The sequence below is a fragment of the Hesperophylax consimilis genome, chromosome 25 (assembly GCF_061612785.1).
Source record: "Hesperophylax consimilis isolate HC1 chromosome 25, BYU_Hcon_1.0, whole genome shotgun sequence".
Classification (NCBI taxonomy): Eukaryota; Metazoa; Arthropoda; class Insecta; order Trichoptera; family Limnephilidae; genus Hesperophylax; species Hesperophylax consimilis.
The window spans coordinates 28,522,384-28,545,111 of record NC_142860.1 but is presented as its reverse complement, the minus strand read 5'-3'; the positions used below and the strand labels follow the sequence as shown (position 1 = coordinate 28,545,111).

At 36.0% G+C, this 22,728-nt stretch overlaps 1 protein-coding gene across 2 annotated transcripts in view; it reads left to right on the top strand.

The window, feature by feature from the left end:
* LOC149411772 (Y+L amino acid transporter 2) overlaps positions 1-22,728 on the top strand; it is a 141,688-nt gene that overhangs the window by 112,314 nt on the left and 6,646 nt on the right. For both annotated transcript variants that reach the window (XM_089646870.1, XM_089646871.1), the window contains exons 7-10: positions 7,041-7,134; positions 15,441-15,713; positions 19,009-19,180; positions 20,339-20,591. In XM_089646870.1, coding sequence (XP_089502996.1) covers positions 7,041-7,134; positions 15,441-15,713; positions 19,009-19,180; positions 20,339-20,591 — 792 coding nt within the window. The remainder of the gene's footprint in view (positions 1-7,040; positions 7,135-15,440; positions 15,714-19,008; positions 19,181-20,338; positions 20,592-22,728) is intronic.

Genomic DNA, 22,728 nt, shown 5'->3' with positions numbered 1-22,728 from the left:
TCAAATGAGTAGTAGACGCGAATGCAATTCGCGTAGCGTGCTACCAGCACTGTCAGTAGCGCGCAACTGATGCCAAACCCGTAGTCGCCGCGTCGCATAGTGTACAAACACTAGCAAAATACCAGGATACGGCGGATATCCACGAGCGGCGCGTATGCTATGCGCACAATACTCGAGTCGCAATAGTCATCTTGGAATAAGCCATTTAATACATTGGAGCCATTGTATTACAGTAGGTACACGTTATTACCTAGATTAACCCATTCAGAAGTAGGGATTTTAAAGTGTCACAAAAATACTTCGAGATTGTTTACCATACACTAAACTTACACCATACTTAAATCAACTCCTCCGCATTACATTCTTGCCACCAGAAGTGGCCAATTTGCTACGTAAAACAATGCCGTCAACTCTACACATATTTGGTTTCATTGGCTACTTCCTTCAGCCCACCGTAGTCAACTCTGCATCTGAATATATTTATCTTGGCGATACCAAAAGCAGAAAATCTCTCTTTTTGTCCCACTAAAATCTCTCGAACAGTAAAAATGCGCAGATTTTTCTGTCCGGTATTTCTAGATCAACCCAATGATTTTCAGAGTTTCCAACACGAGTTTTTAAATAAAATGCTTCATACTTTCTTTAGTGAAATTAATAACTACAGGTTTGAAAACAGGATTTTGATAATCAGGCAAATCCGTGTTAAAAAATCTCTAATTAGATCGTTGTTGTAGAGCCTGTGTAAAGTTATATGAACTGGTTATATTATTGTATCCATAATATTACTGTCAATTTCGCCATATTATGCTGCGTATACATTTTCGAACCGAAACGCGAGCTGAGCAACGAATTGTGGGAAAGGAACGAAGCAACTGCAAGCGGTGATACGCGCCATTTGCGGTTTCGTTCCTTTCTAATAATAAAGATTTTCAACATAGGAATCATCATAATACATCATACAAACTGAAAAATCTTTATTCCACAGTCATTTTATTTTATTTTATCGATTACAAATTGTGTGCCACGAGTTTTTTTTACATTGGATCCACACAGGAGGTCCTGAAGAAAGCAATTTCCCTCAGGACCTATGTCGTCTTTGGGTATGCTGTGTGGAGGGTCTTTTTAGTAAAGGAAGTTCTGGGAAAGAAAAAGGTACAAGTGCTGGGTATGAATCTGGGAGTCAGTGAGTCCGGGAGTGACGGATGTAAGAATCCATCACTCCCACTGCGGTGCAAGGCGATGTTCCGAGAGAGTCCTGTTGGAGAGGTCAAAGGGTCTCCCTCAACCAGTCTCCCCCGATCCGACCCGCCACGCAGTAGATGGTAAAACGCATCCGCTGCCAAGACCTAGACAAACCTCACCCCGTGAACTCGGGCACCCTTGCTAAGTCGCCAAACGTAGCCAACCACTTTAGGTGACCTATAGCAGAGGTATTGGTTATCCAATAAATGGTTCCCGGGTGGCGGTACCCATACCCGCCTCCCAAATTGTAATTTATTTCGGTTGCGGGTCTGCCTTTCGGTCTAATAATTATAACTCTGGTTCAATGAGTTGAACTGAAGAAAATTATTTTAATTTTATATTTATTTGAAATGTGATTTCTCTTTTTTTAAATTTCTTTAGTACATAGAACACACCTACCTATAGCTAATATAATATATTTTTACCAGCAATATATTATAAATTTGAAATGTGTACCTAATACTTTTTGGGGGTTAATTTTTCAAGAATTTTTCAAAGGTCTGCGATTTTTCCATTTTCAAAGAAGCGTTAATTACCAACTAACAAAATTTAATAATACACACGGAAAAAAATTGCATTGCTCATTTATTAAGAATCTCTTCAAATTGTTGGTAATCCGGATAAATACGGGATTGCAAGCCTTAACGAATGATGTAACAGGTTTCCTAGTAAACTTTTAGTAAATTACGAATATATTATCACATATATAATATATCATGCAAGTGCGTTTGCCTTAATAATATATCATTAGGAAATGGGAAAATATTCGGATTTACATGAACACGTGTTCCGGATTCTTAATATATTAGCTATACTCATTCTTCTCCGTGTGATATCCCGTGATTTTCTCGGTTTTATGCTAGTACCTAAATAAAAACTTCCACACGAATCACTTACTTTTTGTTACAATAAAACCTAGGATATTTTATATCAAACGTATGTGATGTGATAAATCTCAAGGTGTAAACTTTTCGACCTTTTAACCTCGACAGTGGCAGAGGTCATTCCTTTGACCAGACTGTCCCCTTGGAAACTGGGAATACGATGTGTCAAAATACATAACTACCTAGTAGCTAGTAACTAATAGCTAGCTAGGAACCTGCTTATTGTAAGCTTCCTTAAGTCGTTTTGGTCATAGTTCGACAACCCAGAACGTAGAAGATTCATCGTGATATTTTAATGATTGCTTTTAATTCCAGATAAAACTTACAATCATACATAAAGAGAGTAGCCTAGCCTGTAAAAAAATCTGCAGTGATAAAATGAAGATAATGTTGGTAGTTTTTATTCGTTCCTATACAGTTAAATATGACTGAAGGAAATAGGGTCGGATTAGCTCAGTTGGTATAGCAGTGTCTCGGCAAGGCGAAGGTCCTGGTACAAGTCCTAGATGCGACCGTATCTTTTTCTGATTTTTCTGTTTCGAATTTTCGTTAATTGATTATTGTTTATAATTGTCAAGAATGAGTTTTATGTTTGATCAATTTTTCCAAAAGTATTGCATTCTGATTGGTCAGAAAATCTATGTCCTCTTTTTCGTGTATTTATTTATTAATTTGAGACGCAAACATAACATTTATAAAACATGCTTGTAGGTAATATAAAAAATATTAGTATTTAAATATAAATGTCCCTAGATTAATTCGTCTGGAGCATTCAAATTTGCACATACACAAAAAAAACACATGAAGATACTCTCAGTATCGATCTGGTGTAAGATCACCATTCAGAATTTGCTTGAAATTGCTTTGGCCAGATCTGAATAGCCAGGTACCTCCCCCACCTTCCTCTTCTCCATCTCCTTTCCCTCCCCACTACCTTCAACCTCACAACGTACCCCAATTGCGGATGCCATAGTCTCACTGGCTTCAGACGGTTGGGAGCAGTTCTAGGTATATAATGATGGAAATAAAATAGCCAAACTTGCCTAAATTTCTAACATTTTGTAAAAATTTCGCATTTACCGATAGTGAAAAATGAACAAATTTTACAAGACAGGTTGATTCACAGAATTTGAACCATGGGTTGTTTTCACAAACTATGAACACAGCTAGAGATGTGTGGAAGATTTGAAGTTATTTTTTCTGATTACGATTATTGTACTAAAAATATGAAATTTTAATATTTTCACTAAAAAGATTATTTTATCGGCGTGAAGTCAACGCCGCAGAATTCATGAATAAAAACGAACACGACATTTTGACGGCAAATCGAATATGGTACATTTTAAATCGTTATCGAAAATTTATTCGTCAACATAAAATACGTAAAAAAGTAAAAATACCTTCTTTATTGTAATTTTTTTTCCAGATTAAAAAAAACATGAAAATACACTACAGATCTGTGAAAGTCATATTAAAGTTCTGTCATTATATCATTACTGGTCAGTTCTTCACGGAACCGAAATAATAACTTGATAGAACTTCCACATAACTTGAAAATCAACTTTTTGATGAATAGTTCAAATTCTTTGAAACAACCCGTCCTAAGAAATAACGAAGTTGGGAATTCTAAAAAGCAGTGTTCATGTTTAGTTATCTACATGTGTCGCAGGGTTTATGAAAAAGTAGATATTTTATTTTTATTTCTAGACATTTTTACTTAGTAAAGAAAGATGCGAATAATAACCTTTATTAAATCTTATCTCATGAAGCAGATGAGGTTCAGAAGGTACCTACTAACGTATTATCAGGAATCATTTTGAAAAAATTAGCGGCTAGTAATCTCGGAGATATTTTGTTCAACACTCTACGTAGCAATAAACATTTAGAATAAACCAAACACAAAATTATAAATTCGTTTAATATTTGTGTTAGTTGGAACTTGTATTCTTTGTAGAATTGCATTTCTGTTTCACATTTTTAAATACGTCGATTTGCAAATCTTGCAAGTGGAAATTAATCTACTTCCCGGCATCCGATCAAGTTGAAACTCGCCAGATCGACTCGTTGTCGATGAAAATGCATTGTATCAACTTTTGGTGGCAATCACATACATACATGTCGGTCTTATCCGATCGGGATTTGGCTCGGTGGGTGGAGTTGTCGACTCCACTTCCTGTGTAGGAGGTTTCAATCCTCAGTCAAAATTAAATTTAAAGGCATTTGAAAATAGATATAATAAAGTTTTAAAAATATATTTTTACAAGTAAATTTTTTTAGTGTTATGAGTTTTATAAAACGTGAAAGACATTATTAAAACAAAACCAAAAAATGTTGAAATGATGTCGACTCCTGATTCTCACCGCAAGATGATTTCAGTCAATGAACTTATCTATTGAGATGATTCGTTCCCAGCCAACACCAATGGAAGTACAAAGGGATCTATAGAGAGGTTCCAAAGAGAATAATTACATACAACGTGAATACAACGTCAATAGTGAATTGATTTATGTAATTCCTCTTTCCGATGTGAATTATAAATTGTTCCATAATATTGACAGTGATATTTACTGATGTATGTTGTAGGCCGATTGTCCTTAACTCTTCAGGCTAATCTGTTCGCTTTTACGAACAAACGGCTATTACCCGTAGGGTGTAGAGTGCATTAATTCAATTTTGAAATCGTTGTCCCCCTTATCCTCATAGTTAGAAATATGATCGAATCGCTTTTAGAAAGATAATAACACCACGCTTTATATTCAAATCTAGAAGTTAACCACAGAAGAATTAAAATCTACACCTCTATGAAACCAAATGTTCCGACCGCAATTTGAGAAAAAATTTAATAAAACTACAAAGAGTGAAGTGGCAGTAATGTTTATAATATATTTTTCTAATAAATTACGTTTTTATCTGTGATTTTAGTTCAGTGTTTAGACAAAAAAACGTACGGTTAGCAATTTAAAAAAAAATTGTTCGATTTCAAAATTTGTATATTTAAATTTATTAATTGTATATTTATTTATAATAATACATTTTGAAGGGATACCACATCAAATTTCAAAAACAATGTTTTAGTTTTCAGATTCGTTCAAAAATATCCAATTTATTTGGATTTTATACACAAATTCTCTGACTTGAGGCGTTAATACATTAACAGAATTTTCATAAATGATTTAAGTATGGTTTTTCTATCAAATTTGTTCGTTCGATTATTTTTTTAAATCTATGTTTCCATATTTGGGTAACCGGATTACTCATGAAAAATGATGAAAAAACTAGTACGTTAGATTAGGTTTATGGGCCAGTTTTTTTTTCACTTTTAATGACTTTATATCACTTTTCAAAATTTTATTGAATCGCGTTGTCATGGTACCCTCTTTTATAAATCAGTGTGAGTGTTTGTGGCGGCAGTGCTTTAGTTTTTTTATACAAATCTACATTTTATTTCAAGATTGATGAAATTTTACGCAATTGAAAATAAAAGGAAGGTGTTACTGTCTAACTACATCTGCCAATATTCTCCAAATCAACGAACATATTAGTAAAAGTTGTTAACTATAGTTAACAATAATATATACACTAGGTAGGCTAGATATGTAGGCATATTTTTTTGTATTTAGATTATATTTTCATATTATAAAATGAAGGCCTCAGCACGGGCAAGCCACCCAGTAAGGCCAACATTACTGGAGAACTTTGAAATGTAAAAAAAATATTGTACCAAATAAAAAAAATAAAAAAATAGGTGGCCGTGAGTCAAGGGAATTCCTGGCATTTTCAGGAATACCACAGGGGTCAAACTTGGGACCTCTTCTATTCTTGATATTAATAGATGATTTCAAGAATACATCCAAAGTACCACTTGCTTGCTTTTTGCTGACGATCTTAAACTGCTCAGGATGATATGCGACATTCAAGATTGTTTTAAATTACAACTTGATTTAGACGCAATATCTTCATAGGCAGATGAGAATAAACTTTCCTTTAATGTAAAAATATGTCACTATGACATATACGCGTTCCAAAAACCTGATCAAATTTGATTATAAACTAAATGATGAAATATTGTCATCAGTAAAATCCATAAGGCACTAGGGGTTACATTTGATCCCAAACTTACTTTTTCAGATCATATACTGGGATTGGTTTCATCTTGTTATAAACTTCTTGGATTTGTGATAAGAATAAGCAAACAATTCTCCAAGCCCGAAGCAATGACATCTATGTTCAACTGCCTTGTACGATCTAAATTAGAATACGCTTCTGCTGTCTGGGCCCCATACAAGTGGGGAGGGGAAGGAGATGGGGAAAAATAAGGTGGGAAAGTACCTGGCTATTCAGATCTGGACACCAAACACGGCCAAAGCCATTTCAAGCAACGCTTCAATTGTTAATGGTTTTCTAACAACCGGACAAAACTGAGAGTATCTTCCACTCCGGAACGTGACGCAAATAAACTAAATATTTTTTTAATTAGTAATTTGTGAAATAACACGAATTAATAAAATAATTTTACTTGCGCACGCCGGGATTTGAACTCGCAACCTTCAGTTTGGTAGTCGAGAGCCTCACCCCTCGTCCACGGAGGCCGTTTAGGTACATGTAGATTGATTCCATGCAGGAGTCGAAAACGATCCAATTTAAAGTTTAACAATTTTAATAAAAAAGTTAGGTCGTTTATTTTTCCCTTGCTTTCAAAACTTGTAATATTTAAAATATTCGCTATAATTAATTAACGACTGTAATTAATTTATGTGCCCTGAAGGGATGTTACGTTTAAAATTAAAGACTCATATTTTCAGTGCGTTATTATCTGTAAAGAAGGTTACATTGTATCAGCGGACGACGAGGGAGAGTGAAGGGATTAAAGTAGGCTGTATTTCCTGAACTAATTCACTATTTCCGTTTCCTCAGGCCGCACCGAGCACTTCACCTTTGACAACACCAAGACGGAAGTGACGTCACTCTCGCTATCCTTCTACTCGGGACTATTTGCCTATAATGGATGGTGAGTTGCTATTTCTACTTTTATAAAATAATTTCTCTACCTTTACAGCTTTTAACAAACACGTTATGCAAATCTTGCAATACTTTAAAAAAATTCATCAAATTTTAACGTTAAAATTCAAGTTCTGTTATTATGTCAACATAGTCTGGTTGTTTCACAGTACTTGCATATTAACAGAACTTGAATAGGACTTTCACAGAACTTGAATATTAACTTTGAAAATTGATGGATTTTTCAAATTCTGACTTTATTAATTGCCCATTCTTCTTGAAATTCTATGGTTTTTCGAGATACCACAGGGCCGAAAAGATGTTCTAGCACGGCAAAGCTTGACAAGAGGAATAGTCCTACTGAGTAAAGTTTCTAAAGTAATTACTTAAATACAGTCTTAAAACTTTTTTGTATGCCATCTTCCAAAATGTTAAGAATGTTAAAATAAAAATATATACAAGTAGAAATAAATCATACTCACGCTGAAAGGCAGTATGCTGAGACGCAGAGATTACTCGTTCATGATAATTACAGCATGCTGAGTCTCAGAGATTACTAGCACATGCTAATTACAGCATGCTGAGTCTCAGAGATTACTCGCACATGCTAATTACAGCATGCTGAGACGCAGAGATTACTCGTTCATGATAATTACAGCATGCTGAGTCTCAGAGATTACTAGCACATGCTAATTACAGCATGCTGAGACGCAAGATTACTCGTACGTGCTAATTACAGCATGCTGAGAGGCAGAGATTACTCGTTCGTGATAATTACAGCATGCTAAGTCTCAGAGATTACTCGCACATGCTAATTACAGCATGCTGAGACGCAAGATTACTCGTACGTGCTAATTACAGCATGCTGAGAGGCAGAGATTACTCGTTCGTGATAATTACAGCATGCTGAGTCTCAGAGATTACTCGCACATGCTAATTACAGCATGCTGAGACGCAAGATTACTCGTACGTGCTAATTACAGCATGCTGAGAGGCAGAGATTACTCGTTCGTGATAATTACAGCATGCTGAGTCTCAGAGATTACTAGCACATGCTAATTACAGCATGCTGAGACGCAAGGTTACTCGTACGTGCTAATTACACCATGCTGAGAGGCAGAGATTACTCGTTCATGATAATTACAGCATGCTGAGTCTCAGAGATTACTCGCACATGCTAATTACAGCATGCTGAGACGCAAGATTACTCGTACGTGCTAATTACAGCATGCTGAGAGGCAGAGATTACTCGTTCGTGATAATTACAGCATGCTGAGTCTCGGAGATTACTCACACATGCTAATTACAGCATGCTGAGAGGCAGAGATTACTCGTACGTGATAATTACAGCATGCTGAGTCTCAGAGATTACTAGCACATGCTAATTACAGCATGCTGAGACGCAAGATTACTCGTACGTGCTAATTACAGCATGCTGAGAGGCAGAGATTACTCGTTCGTGATAATTACAGCATGCTGAGTCTCAGAGATTACTAGCACATGCTAATTACAGCATGCTGAGACGCAAGGTTACTCGTACGTGCTAATTACACCATGCTGAGAGGCAGAGATTACTCGTTCATGATAATTACAGCATGCTGAGTCTCAGAGATTACTCGCACATGCTAATTACAGCATGCTGAGACGCAAGATTACTCGTACGTGCTAATTACAGCATGCTGAGAGGCAGAGATTACTCGTTCATGATAATTACAGCATGCTGAGTCTCAGAGATTACTCGCTCATGCTAATTACAGCATGCTGAGACGCAAGATTACTCGTAAGTGCTAATTACAGCATGCTGAGAGGCAGAGATTACTCGTTCATGATAATTACAGCATGCTGAGTCTCAGAGATTACTCGCACATGCTAATTACAGCATGCTGAGACGCAAGATTACTCGTACGTGCTAATTACAGCATGCTGAGAGGCAGAGATTACTCGTTCATGATAATTACAGCATGCTGAGTCTCAGAGATTACTCGCACATGCTAATTACAGCATGCTGAGACGCAAGATTACTCGTAAGTGCTAATTACAGCATGCTGAGAGGCAGAGATTACTCGTTCATGATAATTACAGCATGCTGAGTCGGAGAGATTACTCACACATGCTAATTACAGCATGCTGAGACGCAAGATTACTCGTACGTGCTAATTACAGCATGCTGAGTCTCAGAGATTAATCGCACATGCTAATTGCAGCATGCTGAGACGCAAGATTACTCGTACGTGCTAATTACAGCATGCTGAGAGGCAGAGATTACTCTTTCATGAAAATTACAGCATGCTGAGTCGCAGAGATTACTCGCACATGCTAATTACAGCATGCTGAGAGGCAGAGATTACTCGTTCGTGATAATTACAGCATGCTGAGTCTCAGAGATTACTCACACATGCTAATTACAGCATGCTGAGACGCAAGATTACTCGTACGTGCTAATTATAGCATGCTGAGAGGCAGAGATTACTCGTTCATGAAAATTACAGCATGCTGAGTCGCAGAGATTACTCGCACATGCTAATTACAGCATGCTGAGACGCAAGATTACTCGTACGTGCTAATGACAGCATGCTGAGACGCAAGATTACTCGTACGTGCTAATTACAGCATGCTGAGACGCAAGATTACTCGTACGTGCTAATTACAGCATGCTGAGACGCAAGATTACTCGTTCGTGATAATTACAGCATGCTGAGACGCAGAGATTACTCGTACGCGCTAATTACGGCATGCTAGTCAATATACAAGTATTTTTTTGCTTGAATACCGCACAAGAGTTATAACTGTCCGTAGCCAGTGGGACCGTGGTATTGGAGTATGTGGGCGTGGAGAGGAGTAGGAGATGGGAAAGAGTAAGGTTGGGAAGTACCCGACTATTCAGATCTAGTCACTAAACACGGTTAGATCCATTATACTGAGAGTATCTACCACTTTGGAAATACGTTATAATTATTTACTTCATATGGCAGTACGTATATTGTATATATACAAAAAAAAAATAATGTTTCTTTGTTTGTCTCGTACGCGTTCCTATATCATTCGTCCAAATTTAAAAATGTGTTCCTATAAGTGCCAGGAGCGTTTAGAAATTGGTTGGAATGGAAGAAAAAGTCGGGGACGCCCAAGGAAGACATGGCACGACCAAGTGAAACAAATACTTAAAAAGTTGTCTTCAAAACTTTACTCCAAACCATGAGCGTCAGCTAGTTATAATATTGGACCTTACCATAAGTTGAGTGGGTACCTACTTGCTATTTAATTTTACAGGAAGCATCTGTTAAGAGTCGTAAACAAGTCACTTTATTCAAAACAATCCGGACCACCTCAATCCAAAACACATACGGCCGGCCATTGGTCAATTATTTCCATTGCCAATTTTCCGAGCGCGCATGCGCAGATCTATCACCCCTCCCGCTTCTACACTCAAACAAACCGCCTATATTATACAGGTAGTGGGTAGGTACATTCATCAACTAATATCTATCTATCAATCTTATGCAATTACACTGCTATATTGTACTGTACGTGGTGCAGCTTCACGGAGAAAAATAAGTGTTGCTAATTTGAACTCGAATAGAACCTTCACAGAACTTGAAAATCCACTTTGAAATTTGATGAATTGTTCAAATTCTGTGAAATAACCCGTCCTGAGAATTTCTTCAAATTATTGTTAATGCCGTTAAAGACGGGATTGCAGGCCGTTTCCTGAAAAAAAATTGTAAATTCATAATTTATTGGAACACGTGTTAATGCACCTATGTTCGCTTTGATTATATATAATGACGAAATGCGAAAATATTACGATTTTTATGAACACGTGTTCTGACCTCGTGAAATTTCGTAGTTTACTAAAAGCTTATCACGAAACCTATTCATTCATTCATTAAGGGCCTACAATCCCGTTTTTAACCGGGTTATCAATAATTTGAAGAGATTCTTAATAATTTAGCGATACTCATTTTCTCCGTGTAACAATACACGATTTGTAATCGAGTAGGTACCCAATGAACATGAAGTAATTTAAGTTAAATGCGAGATTTACAACACTGTTTATCATAATTTATTGATCAATTATATTCAATTAATACTATTAATGTCTAATATAAAAAAGGCAATCATGATTAATCTTCTCGAGATCATTTTACCGCCATCTGCACATAATATCTATTTATATTTAATCTACATTTTACAATTTCTCAAATATCTAGCGCTGTTAGCTACGAGTGTAATGCAAGTTTTTAATTAATTTGTGACTTATGCCGTCAGTACACCATATACATATCAAAGGACCATCAAAGGATTTCGGCGCCAACCCGCCAATGGCGTCAAACGTTGTCCCAACGTGTTCCCAGTACACGCTTTTCAGCCTTTCAATTATTGAGTCCATATTTTTTCAATATATTACTGTTTTTGCTCATTTTCGAAAACCCCAATACCTCAAAAAAGTTAAACATTAAATGTTAGATACATGAAAGTTCTATCCCACGAGTGATCCTCGATTATATTTGTCTTATTTTATAACCATTTAAAATAGTTGCTTGATCGATTTCGATCGATTTTTTTTTGTGTGGTCATATTCGAGAAGTTTTTTTTTGTTTTCTTAGAACATATCTCAACCTATTTAACCCCATTTGTATAAATCAGCTGAATTATTACGGTGTAACAACCTACACAAATAGATGTAGGTACATACTTTAAAATCATTTTTAAGTACAGGGTTTTCCAATAAGAGGTGTTATTTTGATATTCAAAGAAACTTTTCCCGTAAAAGATCAATGGTTTAGTTGCTTGTGTGGCACGTAGCGCCGTCTTGTTGAAAGTAAACGTTGTCCAGATCAATACCATCCAATTCCAGCCACAAAAAATCATTAATCATCTCTCGATAGCGCAATTATTTCACCGTAACTGTTGCTCCAGCCTCATTTTCAAAAAAGTAAGGTCCAATGACTCTGCCGGACCATAAACCGCACCAAACAGTCACACGTTGAGGATAAAGAGGCTTTTCAACAATAACTCTTGGGTTTTCCGAGCCCCAGATGCGACAATTTTGCTTGTTGACGAAGCCACCGAGGTGGAAATGGACCTCATCACTCAAGATGATTTGCATTTGATTCACTCAAGTGAATTTTAATCATTTCAATGCGTTGTTGAAGCGTGTATCGTTCCATTTTTATTAATGGCGTAGTTTTTACTTGTCAAATGTCAAAAAATGACAGCTTCAAAAGTAACATCTACCGAAATAGCGGGCTATTCAAAATAACACCTCTTATTGGAAAACCCTGTAGATACCAAAACCGGTTTCTAGCTTTAATTTAAGTCTGCATAATTTCCGTTTGCAAAACTCAGAATCTTAAAATACCCAAATAATATACATTTTGATGTTTTTCAATCCAAATCTCGGACAAAGACGGGTTGTACATTACCCACTATAAAAATGTTGCCAGTTAAAAATATATCATTCTATTTTTTTTTCATATTATTTTTTAGAAAATAAATTACGAACATGTTTGGGAAATCAACATGTTCTGACGTCACACGTTATAAACTAAACAAGAAAATAGTGTAGGCGTATTTCCACAGCTTCTCAAAGTTCTTTTAAATCTCAACACAGAATCTCGTTATGTTCTAATGCGCTTTCTACTCAAAGCGCAAGGGTAATTATTTTTCTCCCTGCGTCACCGGGGTAAGTTAAAAGGAAACTGCATTTCCGGATGAAAGTGTTCAGGGAAGTAGGGCAAAGAGGAAATGTACTTTAGATGGAATGGGACATTGAGTTCAATAAAGTGTTCGTAAACCCTTTGTTCAAAATTTTAAATTAACAGAAACTTTATTTTTAGTTTTTGAATTATTTCTAGTGCAACATTTTTGAGGAAAAAAATACATGTAAGTTTTTAGATTCTCACGGCCAAAAGCATTTTTGTTGTTTGTTTTTGGGGTGTTATGCCGTGTTGCGCTAACTCTCCTTCTTTAGCCGACGTTTCGGACAGCGTTGCAGTGTCCATCATCAGGGCAGATCCGGTAGATCCGAAGATGTGTCTTCGGATCTACCGGATCTGCCATGATGATGGACACTGCAACGCTGTCCGAAACGTCGGCTAAAGAAGGAGTTAGCGCAACACGGCATAACACCCCAAAAACAAACAAAAAAAAAAAAATACATATTTAAATTTTGATTGACACTGCTTACCTACAAACGTAATTGTAAAATATAGAGTTACACAATTAGTACTTAGTTATTAATTAATTAATATTGCCTAGTAATATATCGTCTTAACGTGTTCCACTAATAGATTTCGGTCATTTTAATTAGAGCGGTGGGAGAGTTGGAGGTCAATTGGAGGTAAAATAGTGGAACTCAATTTTTCACTTCATGTCTCATATAAATACACGGTGTCCGGAAACTCGTAGTACAAGCGGGAAACTAGTGAATCTACATCACATTTGGAATCGATTTTGTAGTGTAATTTTTTTTTATTTGAGCTTTCGTTTTCGATTAAATCGAGTCCGAAGTTGATTTTTTTTTTGATTAAATTACTACTGAAGACCAAAGTATCCAACTAATTAAAAGTATTTAAAAGTAAAAAAATAAAGAAACCCGTATTTAAAGCATTATTTTGAAATCACCCTTCATTTAATCCGGTGTAAGCATAAAATATTTCTGCTCTGCAGGGTTAAAACATCTGTTCTTATAATATTCATACCTATCTCTGACATATTCGAAAAATTTAGCTTTTTCTAGTATGTTGGGTTGTACTAACATATGAAAGAAAGAGACGAACGATAGTTTTCAAAAAATGAACAGTATTCTAAGCAGATGTCCCATTTCTGTTAAATCGTAAGTAGGTCAGTGTTGATTTATGGGTCGCCGCAGGTCGCCGTGTGCGGTTTATTTATGGGATTGTTTATACATTGTTTACATTGCATTTTGCTTTAAGAAGTTTTCTCGTTAATTTAAACATAAAAGCGAATTGTGGGCGAAATTTGTGTGTTTTAAAACGCGTTATTATTGTTTTGATATTGATACTTTAAGATTTATCATCGATGCCTTCGACGTGTTTGAAAACAGTTGTACGTTTTTAATGTTTTGATTTTGAGACTTATCATTGATGCCTTCGACAAGGTAAAAATTAACTCCGGCATGATTCAAAGAGTGCAATAATCAATCATCAGACGGACCCAACTGTGCTTGGAAGTTAACGGTGAACATTTTAAATAATTTTTGTGACGTGTTTATGTTTTGAATTGGAGATCGGAACATCGCTACATATTGTGTGTACCTACCTATGCTAATAATAATTCATATCCGTTGCGTCGGCGTCTCAGATCGAATGACTAAAAAATTTTAGCCCTGAAATAGCCGAAAAATTTTTTTTTTTGGTGAAAATGCTTAAATCAAAAAACTTTAGGTTTATTTGGGTTCCCCATGTGGTGTAGATTCTCCAGTTACCCGCTTGTACTACGAGTTTCCGGACACCGTGTATAATACATACAATTTTGACCGGTCGGTGGCCGAGTTGACATCGCGTTTGTGTCCCACCCAGGCGTAGTGTGTTCAATTCCTCGGCTGGCTAAGTCCTCCATCACAACACAAGCAACATTTTCAGCTTACTGCGGTGGTAGTAGGAGATTTTCAAATATTGTCAGGTTATTCGTAACCGGGGAATGTTTCTTTCTTTTTAAACAAAAAAAAAAAAAATACAATGTCGTAAACTATTCCCAGCGAGAGCACGTACAGACATCATTGACGTTCGTCCTCTCCCTTCTCAAGCGTCTTGTTTAAAAACGAAAAAGACGGAAGATACTAGAACGATGATGTCACATACAATCTCTCGCTGGGACTAGTTTACTGTTGTACCTAATTCGAACATCCACTTAGATGAATCATAAGAATGTACTTACTATGGGTAAAAAGGGGAAATGATTGGGGAATATAATACCTACATATATATCTTACATTTAACAGTGTGATGGCTGAATTAATTCCCTTTAATCTAGGGGAAATAAAAACATGGTACTCACCTTTGCATAATCTGATAATGTGTTTAGTTCGCACCCTAATTTATTTGTGAAGATGTTTTGTGGTTTACCAGTGATTTCAATAAATAGTTTCTTTGACTAACTACTCGAAATGATATAAAATTATGTACATAGAAAGTATTTATAGAAATTTATTTAGTTATTTATGTTCATAAAAAAATCATACTTCCTAGTGGGAGAATGGCATAATATGTGTATTTTTGAATCGGAGAAGACCAAAACTGTACCGCTAGACGAACACATTTTCGATAATCACAATATAATTATTTTTTCCAGGAACTATCTGAACTTCATCATTGAAGAGTTGAAAGACCCCATCAAGAACCTGCCGCGCGCTATCGCTATCTCCTGCTCCCTGGTAACCGTTGTATACGTGTTTGCCAACATGGCCTTCTACACCACACTGTCTCCCGAGGAGGTGCTGGGCTCCGAGGCCGTGGCGGTCACCTTCGCTGATAGACTGTTCGGCTATATGGCGTGGACCATCCCGGTCTTTGTTGCTATGTCCACCTTCGGGGCTGTCAATGGAATTCTTCTCACTTCATCAAGGTAATCGATCAGTTCATTTGGGATGTGGAAGGGGTCCCGTGTTGAGATCTAAACAGACATTCAATTTGATATTAACAAAAAAGGTATAGAACACTGAATGCAACTGTTTGAGAACCTCTGCTTTGGGATAAATCCTTAGAGTCAATAAGCCCTAGCAAAGTTCACAGCCTGTTCCGTTTCAATGTCCAATATAAACTAATTTACCCAACGGAGAGAAGTTATTTTCCTTTGGGATTTGTTCTGCCGGCAGAGCCTTGCCATATTGCCTTTAGAGCGAAACCCAACTTGCTCATAAACTAGATTTATTTTATAGTGTGAGGCACGTGAATAGCCAATATAGTTTTATTATCGATAGACTAGTTGTTTGATAGTATGTTTTACTATTGAATCTAGTAAAAATGTACATGGCGTATTGAGGTTAGCTTTGTATAAATTACTGTATCCCTGGCTAAATAAATTACTCAGAAAAGCAAATATTTTGTGACAAATGCATTTCAATACGTCAATTTTCAGAAATACAGTTTAGTATGGTGCCGGAAGGTGCGTCGTATCCAAAATTCGCTATTTGGTTATATATAGCGCAGCGATGCGGCAAATGTTTTTTTTACTTTCTGTGTTTTTTTCTTCTGAATAATAATAATATTTGGAATTTTTATAGCAAATCACCTCAAGGGCGCTCTACAAATATATCATGTATTGATAATAGTTTGACTTGTCTATAGTAAAAAGATAGATCATTGTAGAAATATTTTATATACATGTTGAAGTGATATTGCACAAAATTAGCGCTATACAAATCATCCAAGTATTATTATTATGAACAGATTGCAACCACCGGTTCATCCAACACGATATACAAATCTATACAAAGTGATGCTGCGTTAAAATGTGCAATTATTATTATTTATTTATATTTTATACAGGGAGATAATTACAGGACCTTACTTACCTAGGAGATGACATGAGATTAACACTATTTATTGTTTATTAGAGAAATCTAAATACATTTCCCACTCAGACATAATTTGGAACATGTGTTATTGGAAATCCTTTTAACCCTAGATTACTAAACTGTTTTCATTGTTTCATTATAACTACGCTTTTGTTGAGTGGACTACGCAATAAAACACTATAAAAAAATCAAAAATATTTAATTAAGATAGGAACTTGTTGCATAGCACAAAAGTAAGGTTTATAATGAACAAATTAATATCAAAATAACAGTCTACACAGTGACCACACATGTCAACATTATGTGGACCACAAATAGCCTTTCTAAATCTGGTGCAACGGTGTTTGGTCATCCTTGGATGGACACAGGTAGCAAATTTTAGGCACGTTTGACGGAGATGGAACCGAAGCTTCTATTGCAGAAGATTCGCCAACATTAAGAATATATGAACTAAACTTTCGTCTAGCGGACGACGAGATAGTCATAGGGCACGTCCTAGTATGCGTGTGGCCGCAATCGCGTCACGTGCTGCACTGTTTACTCAAATTGGGGAAGTAGGTGATTTAGAATTTCGCCGAGTAGCGCGTCGTCGCCTCGACGAGCGATTAGTTATCTAGGGTTAATCCTGGTTTTTATTTTAATAATATATATGTTCTTAAATGGATGTGTTTAGGAAAGTAAAAGCAATTTTTAAGATGGGTGGTACATTTATCTTCTTAAATGTGATTTGTCTCCCAATAAGAGACAGATTGGGTATGTAATGTAAATCCAATAAGAAAAGTATGATTAGGATATGGGATTTAGGTAATAAAAGAATGGTACTCTCAGGGTAAGGTATATTAAATTTAAGGGTGTGAGAGCCTAAAATGATAAGTTTTTAGTTTGGACTAAAATGCTGTTAATATTGTTCTGGTATTTAATTTTTTTGTTAATTATAATTTTTTGCAGAAAAGTTAATTTATTGCGGAATTTCATTGTACGAAAAATATTATTTTTAATGTAATGGGCTAGTTAAGTTGTTGTGGCAAAATAAATACTGACACAAAATTAACTCACACTTTTCCTCTTATTTTTTTTAACATAAACCTATAGACCCTGATGAAAATATTTTCCCTCGTGGCCCATGTCATCTTTGGGGTTGCTGTTTGGGGTATCTTTTTAACCTTTTAACCACGTTAATTTGCTCCGTTTTATCTATACCCGTACGCGGTACATATTTTCAAATACCTATGCACGCAATTAAATGTCAAATTAAAGCATTCTGGCATGATTTATTGGACTATATAGACAGAACAGATTATTCTCCACAATATGATAACAAATCCTCGTGTGTCAACACTCTTAGATATTTATAAAAACAAAAACATAAAATTTCATACAAAGACGTACCGTATCTTTTGAATGTGGTCCCGCCATTCACTTGGCGTGTGTGTACTTAGGCCACTGCGTTGATAGACACAAGTGGGACACCTTGAGCACTTATCATTTTTTGTTATGAAAACTTTTTCTAAAACTGAACACTTAAATTTTATTTCACATAATATAATAACAAAATTGGACTAACGCCATCCGTTGACAAAATTGTAAACAATAGCACTCAAAGGCGCAAAGAGGCTCACTTGATTATCGATGTTTTTTAATGAAATACAATTTTATTTTCAAGAAATTCTTGTAGATGTCAGCATCGTGATAGTTCTACGAATGTTCAAGCGAGCGGGAAATAAATTTATGTCGAATGACCGCTGGAATATCGGCATTCGAAGTTTCCGTATCAACTGTTGATACAGCCGCGTGTGAGTATGGACTTTTTGCCGTAACAACAGTTGATACGGCTGCGTGCAAAGAGTTAAGTATCTTTGGAGCTCCAGACCAAAGGTGACTGCCAAATTCAACAGTTGGAAGCACTCGCTTACTTAAGATAATATTATATTTAATGCCTACCTATCCACACCAACTTTTGAAATGACGTGAAAAATATTCATATATGATTTAAGATTTTCACGGCCAAAAGTATTTTTGTTTTTAGTTTTTGGGGTGTTATGCAGTGTTAGTGTGTGCCGTGGGTATGTATTATAAAGAACACATCTGCCCTGATGATGGACACTGCAATGCTATCCGAAATTTTGGCTAAAGAAGGAGTTAGCGCAACACGGCATAACACCCCAAAAACAAATAACTGAAAAATATTCGATGAAAAAAAATATGCTCAACGAATGCCAAAAATCTTTAATTTTTTAAATGGCTTTAAAGTTGAACTCCCAATGATTTAGAGCATGAACTCCTACTGGTCTCAACTGATCACATAGCACGGGTTAAATACAAATAGTTTATTGATTTGCTTAGGTTGTTCTACGCCGGAGCCTGCGAAGGTCAGATGCCCGAGGTGCTCACCATGATCCAGATGCAGCGACTCACCCCCACCCCCGCCATCCTCATCATGGCGCTGCTTTCTATGCTCTACCTGACCAGCTCCAACATCTTCGCTCTCATCAACTATGTCGGCTTCGCTACTTGGGTGAGTCACACTGAACCTTTATTAATCGCTCGAGCGATAGCGCTTTTGAAAAAATGAATGGGGTGTGTAGTTTGCGTACAATACCGTTCCTTTTTTGCATGAAAAAGTCTTTCATTCGTCACTGGGAATAATTTATGTTTTTCATTCTGTTCAGCTTACTTTTTATAAGCTTATATTATTTAAGAGCTTTTCAAGATTTGCACAACGATGTATAAATAACTCACGTAACCCACTCCGTTGCAGAGTTATGACTGATTCTTTGGACACGCAGAGTGAATTTCAAGTCTCTTCTTTGACCCTCCTCCCCGCTCGATGACGGAAGCGCATTAACAAGCAACGGACAATGATCTATTTTTCAAATATATACATACCACTTGGCGCCACAACTCTTGGCCCATAAAGCCAATTCACTTAAATTTCACCGTATATTCCATTATTTTTAGGATATAAAAAAATAAATTTGCTAAATTTATAAACGAGTGAATTCTGCATGTTAGTAACTAGAAATTGCCCTATCTTGAAGGTATTTATTTGGAGCAATATTGAATATTACTTTTTCTGTATGTTGTCTATGGTCTACTGGAAATGCCTGTAGTCACAGACAATTTAAAAATGCAATTTTCAACATGTAAACAGAAGATGTTCAATTTTTATACAGTGTCTACATGCAAACCAGGGGGATATAACTCCGATCGAAAATTGGAAACGAAATATTGTGACATCATATGATTGCCTTACTATATCCACCAATGAAAAACTCTGAAAGTTTATTCCATAGACTTTCAGAGTTTTTCATTGGTGTATAACATAATAAGTGTGCTCCGAATGAGAATTTTTTGTCTATATACGGAATATCTATGGTTTTTTAGGACCACTTTGTTTCATACAAAAAGCCCGAAGTTATCGATCTAGTGAGTAGTTTATGTATGATGCAAACTACACGATACAAAACATTATCTGGAATATTTTATGAGAGGAACATTAGTAACATCTTTTGCTATTCGATACAAACTATTACAATAGCTAACTGGATGAAAGAAAGCTGGAAAGAGATTATTCAAATCTAGTTACTAAATATGGCTAATATATCTCTTAAGTTAGCAGTGTCCTTTTAATAATCGTACTCCAACATAACAAATGCTTTTCTGTCTATTCCAGCTCAGTATCGGAGTGTCAGTTTTGTGCCTGCCGTGGCTGCGCTGGACCCAGCCTAACCTCGCCCGTCCCATCAAAGTCAACCTCTTCTTTCCCATCATCTACATCCTGGCCACCCTGTTTGTGGTCATCGTCCCCATGATAGCCAGCCCTGTGGAGACTGGCTACGGGGTCCTGATGATCTTGTCTTCCGTCCCTGTCTACCTCCTGTTCATCTCGTGGAAGAGCAAACCGACATGCTTCAATGTTGCTACAGGTAAGATATATAACACAAATAATACGTATGAGTTATTTGGTTTAACTATTGCAGAGGATTCGGCATTTCTTATAAGAGTTTTTAGGATTTTACAAAAATACAAAACAGTTTCTAATTTTCTTTCTTGTGGTCTTGATTCAATCACTCAATGAAATGTGATAAATGCTAACCTAAGTTGGTTGGTTGCACAAAAATTACAGGGGTTGAGTCTGTATCTTTTGCTATAGCCTAACACTGCATTTTATGTGGGCAGAGTCCGTGCGAATGCCATATCAATTTGAATTTCAAACTAATTGAAATCGCATTTGCACAGATTTTGCTCTTGTAAAACACCACACTAGGCTAATGCAAAAGATATAGACTGATCTCCCAGGAAATAAGTGCATAGAGTATTCTAGTATCTTCCGTCTTTTTCGTTTTCATACAAGACTTGCGAGAAGGCAGATTTTTATGTAAGCAACCATCAATGACGTCACGTAAAACCTCTCTCTGGGACTACTGTATCAATAAAATGTAAAAACTTCTCCTTCATAAACATTATGGCGTCCAGCTTTGGACAAAAGTCTTCCTCAAATCATTAAAGATTTGCAAATCCTTGATATCTCCCACCCATCGAAGCTGATAGTTATTTTTAGATCATTTGACCAATTTTTCAAGGATGCCATCTTGACTTCAAATAGTCATCTGCGCCATGTACAGCATGGTACCATTTGAGTGTGAAAATTGTAACAGTGATGTCGGCAACCTTTGACTAATTAATCTTTCTATCTCACAAGACGACACTTGGCACGCCTCTTTGTGTGGTGGCCATTTGTGTTAAGAGAAATCATCTTGCATGTACATAAATTCCAAAAAAGTGTTTTAAAAGTTGAGTTAAACCAATTTAAATGATGGAATGGTTTTTGAATTGAAATAATGGTGGTAACATTGATCCATAAATTCATTAATTTCTAACCCAACCTAACCTAATTAACGAAATCATGTCATGTAACACAAATCATTGGTAATGTAAAACATGTAACTCAACATTTGCTAACAATACCCACAACAAAATACAGGTACAACCAACGCATCATACAAATTTTATAAACTTTGAACGTCGACTGAAGAGTGGACTGATGCAGGAGGTAACTATCGTCCCATTCCGACTTGAAGAAGTATGGATTCCCAATGAAGTGAAGGCTGGATTAATATCAATGGATGATTTTAAAACTGTAACAACTGCGAACTATCGTAATCTGAATTTCTATCAAATTCAGATATCTACGAAATGTTGCATCACATTTCAAAATAAGAACTGACCTATTCATAAGAATACAAAAACTTTTTACCAATCTATAAACCCTTTTTTCATGTGATAAATGTTCAGTAAGATTTTAATTAAATTTAATTCAATACTGTAACAATTCAATTAACCCAAATTTATTCAGGGTTATCAAAATAGAATCACCTAGTTGCGTTTTTTGTAGAAATATATAAACGTTGTCAAAATATATGATATTATGTATGCCCTTTTTGATTTGATGGCAAAGATGTTTTTTATTATCTCACAAGAAGACATGTTGAGTTGTTACTATTTTGGAATCAGCTAATTGATATGCCCCCAATTTTTTTTATCCTGCTAAATATATCCAACGAACCAGCTGGAAGAAATGCTTCTTTTTATCTTCTTTTTATTTGTCTCTTGTAATTGACACATTGACGGACACTTTCCGGAAAATGTTGGAAAACATGTTGAAGGTTCGTGATACGACAAATAATGTCACGTGTGTTTTGTAAAATCAATGAATATCCCTAATAAAAAATGTTTACCATGGGTGTGACACTATCAAGTACAGAAGTGTTTACATCGTGACACAAAAAGACAGGCCATGGTTTTATATTGCGTACCTGACGTATACACGTAATATGTATATGTGCGTTGTGTCATATCACATCTCCTCTAAAATTATGAAAATAGACCTTACATCATATCACATCTCTAAAACAATGTGATTAAAAGTTGTTTCATCTCATATCTCCTCTAAAACAATGTTAATTGACATTGTGACTTATCACATTTTTTAAATTATACCAATAGACGTTGCATCAAATCACATCTCTAAAACAACATCAAAAAGACGTTGTGTAGTTGTGT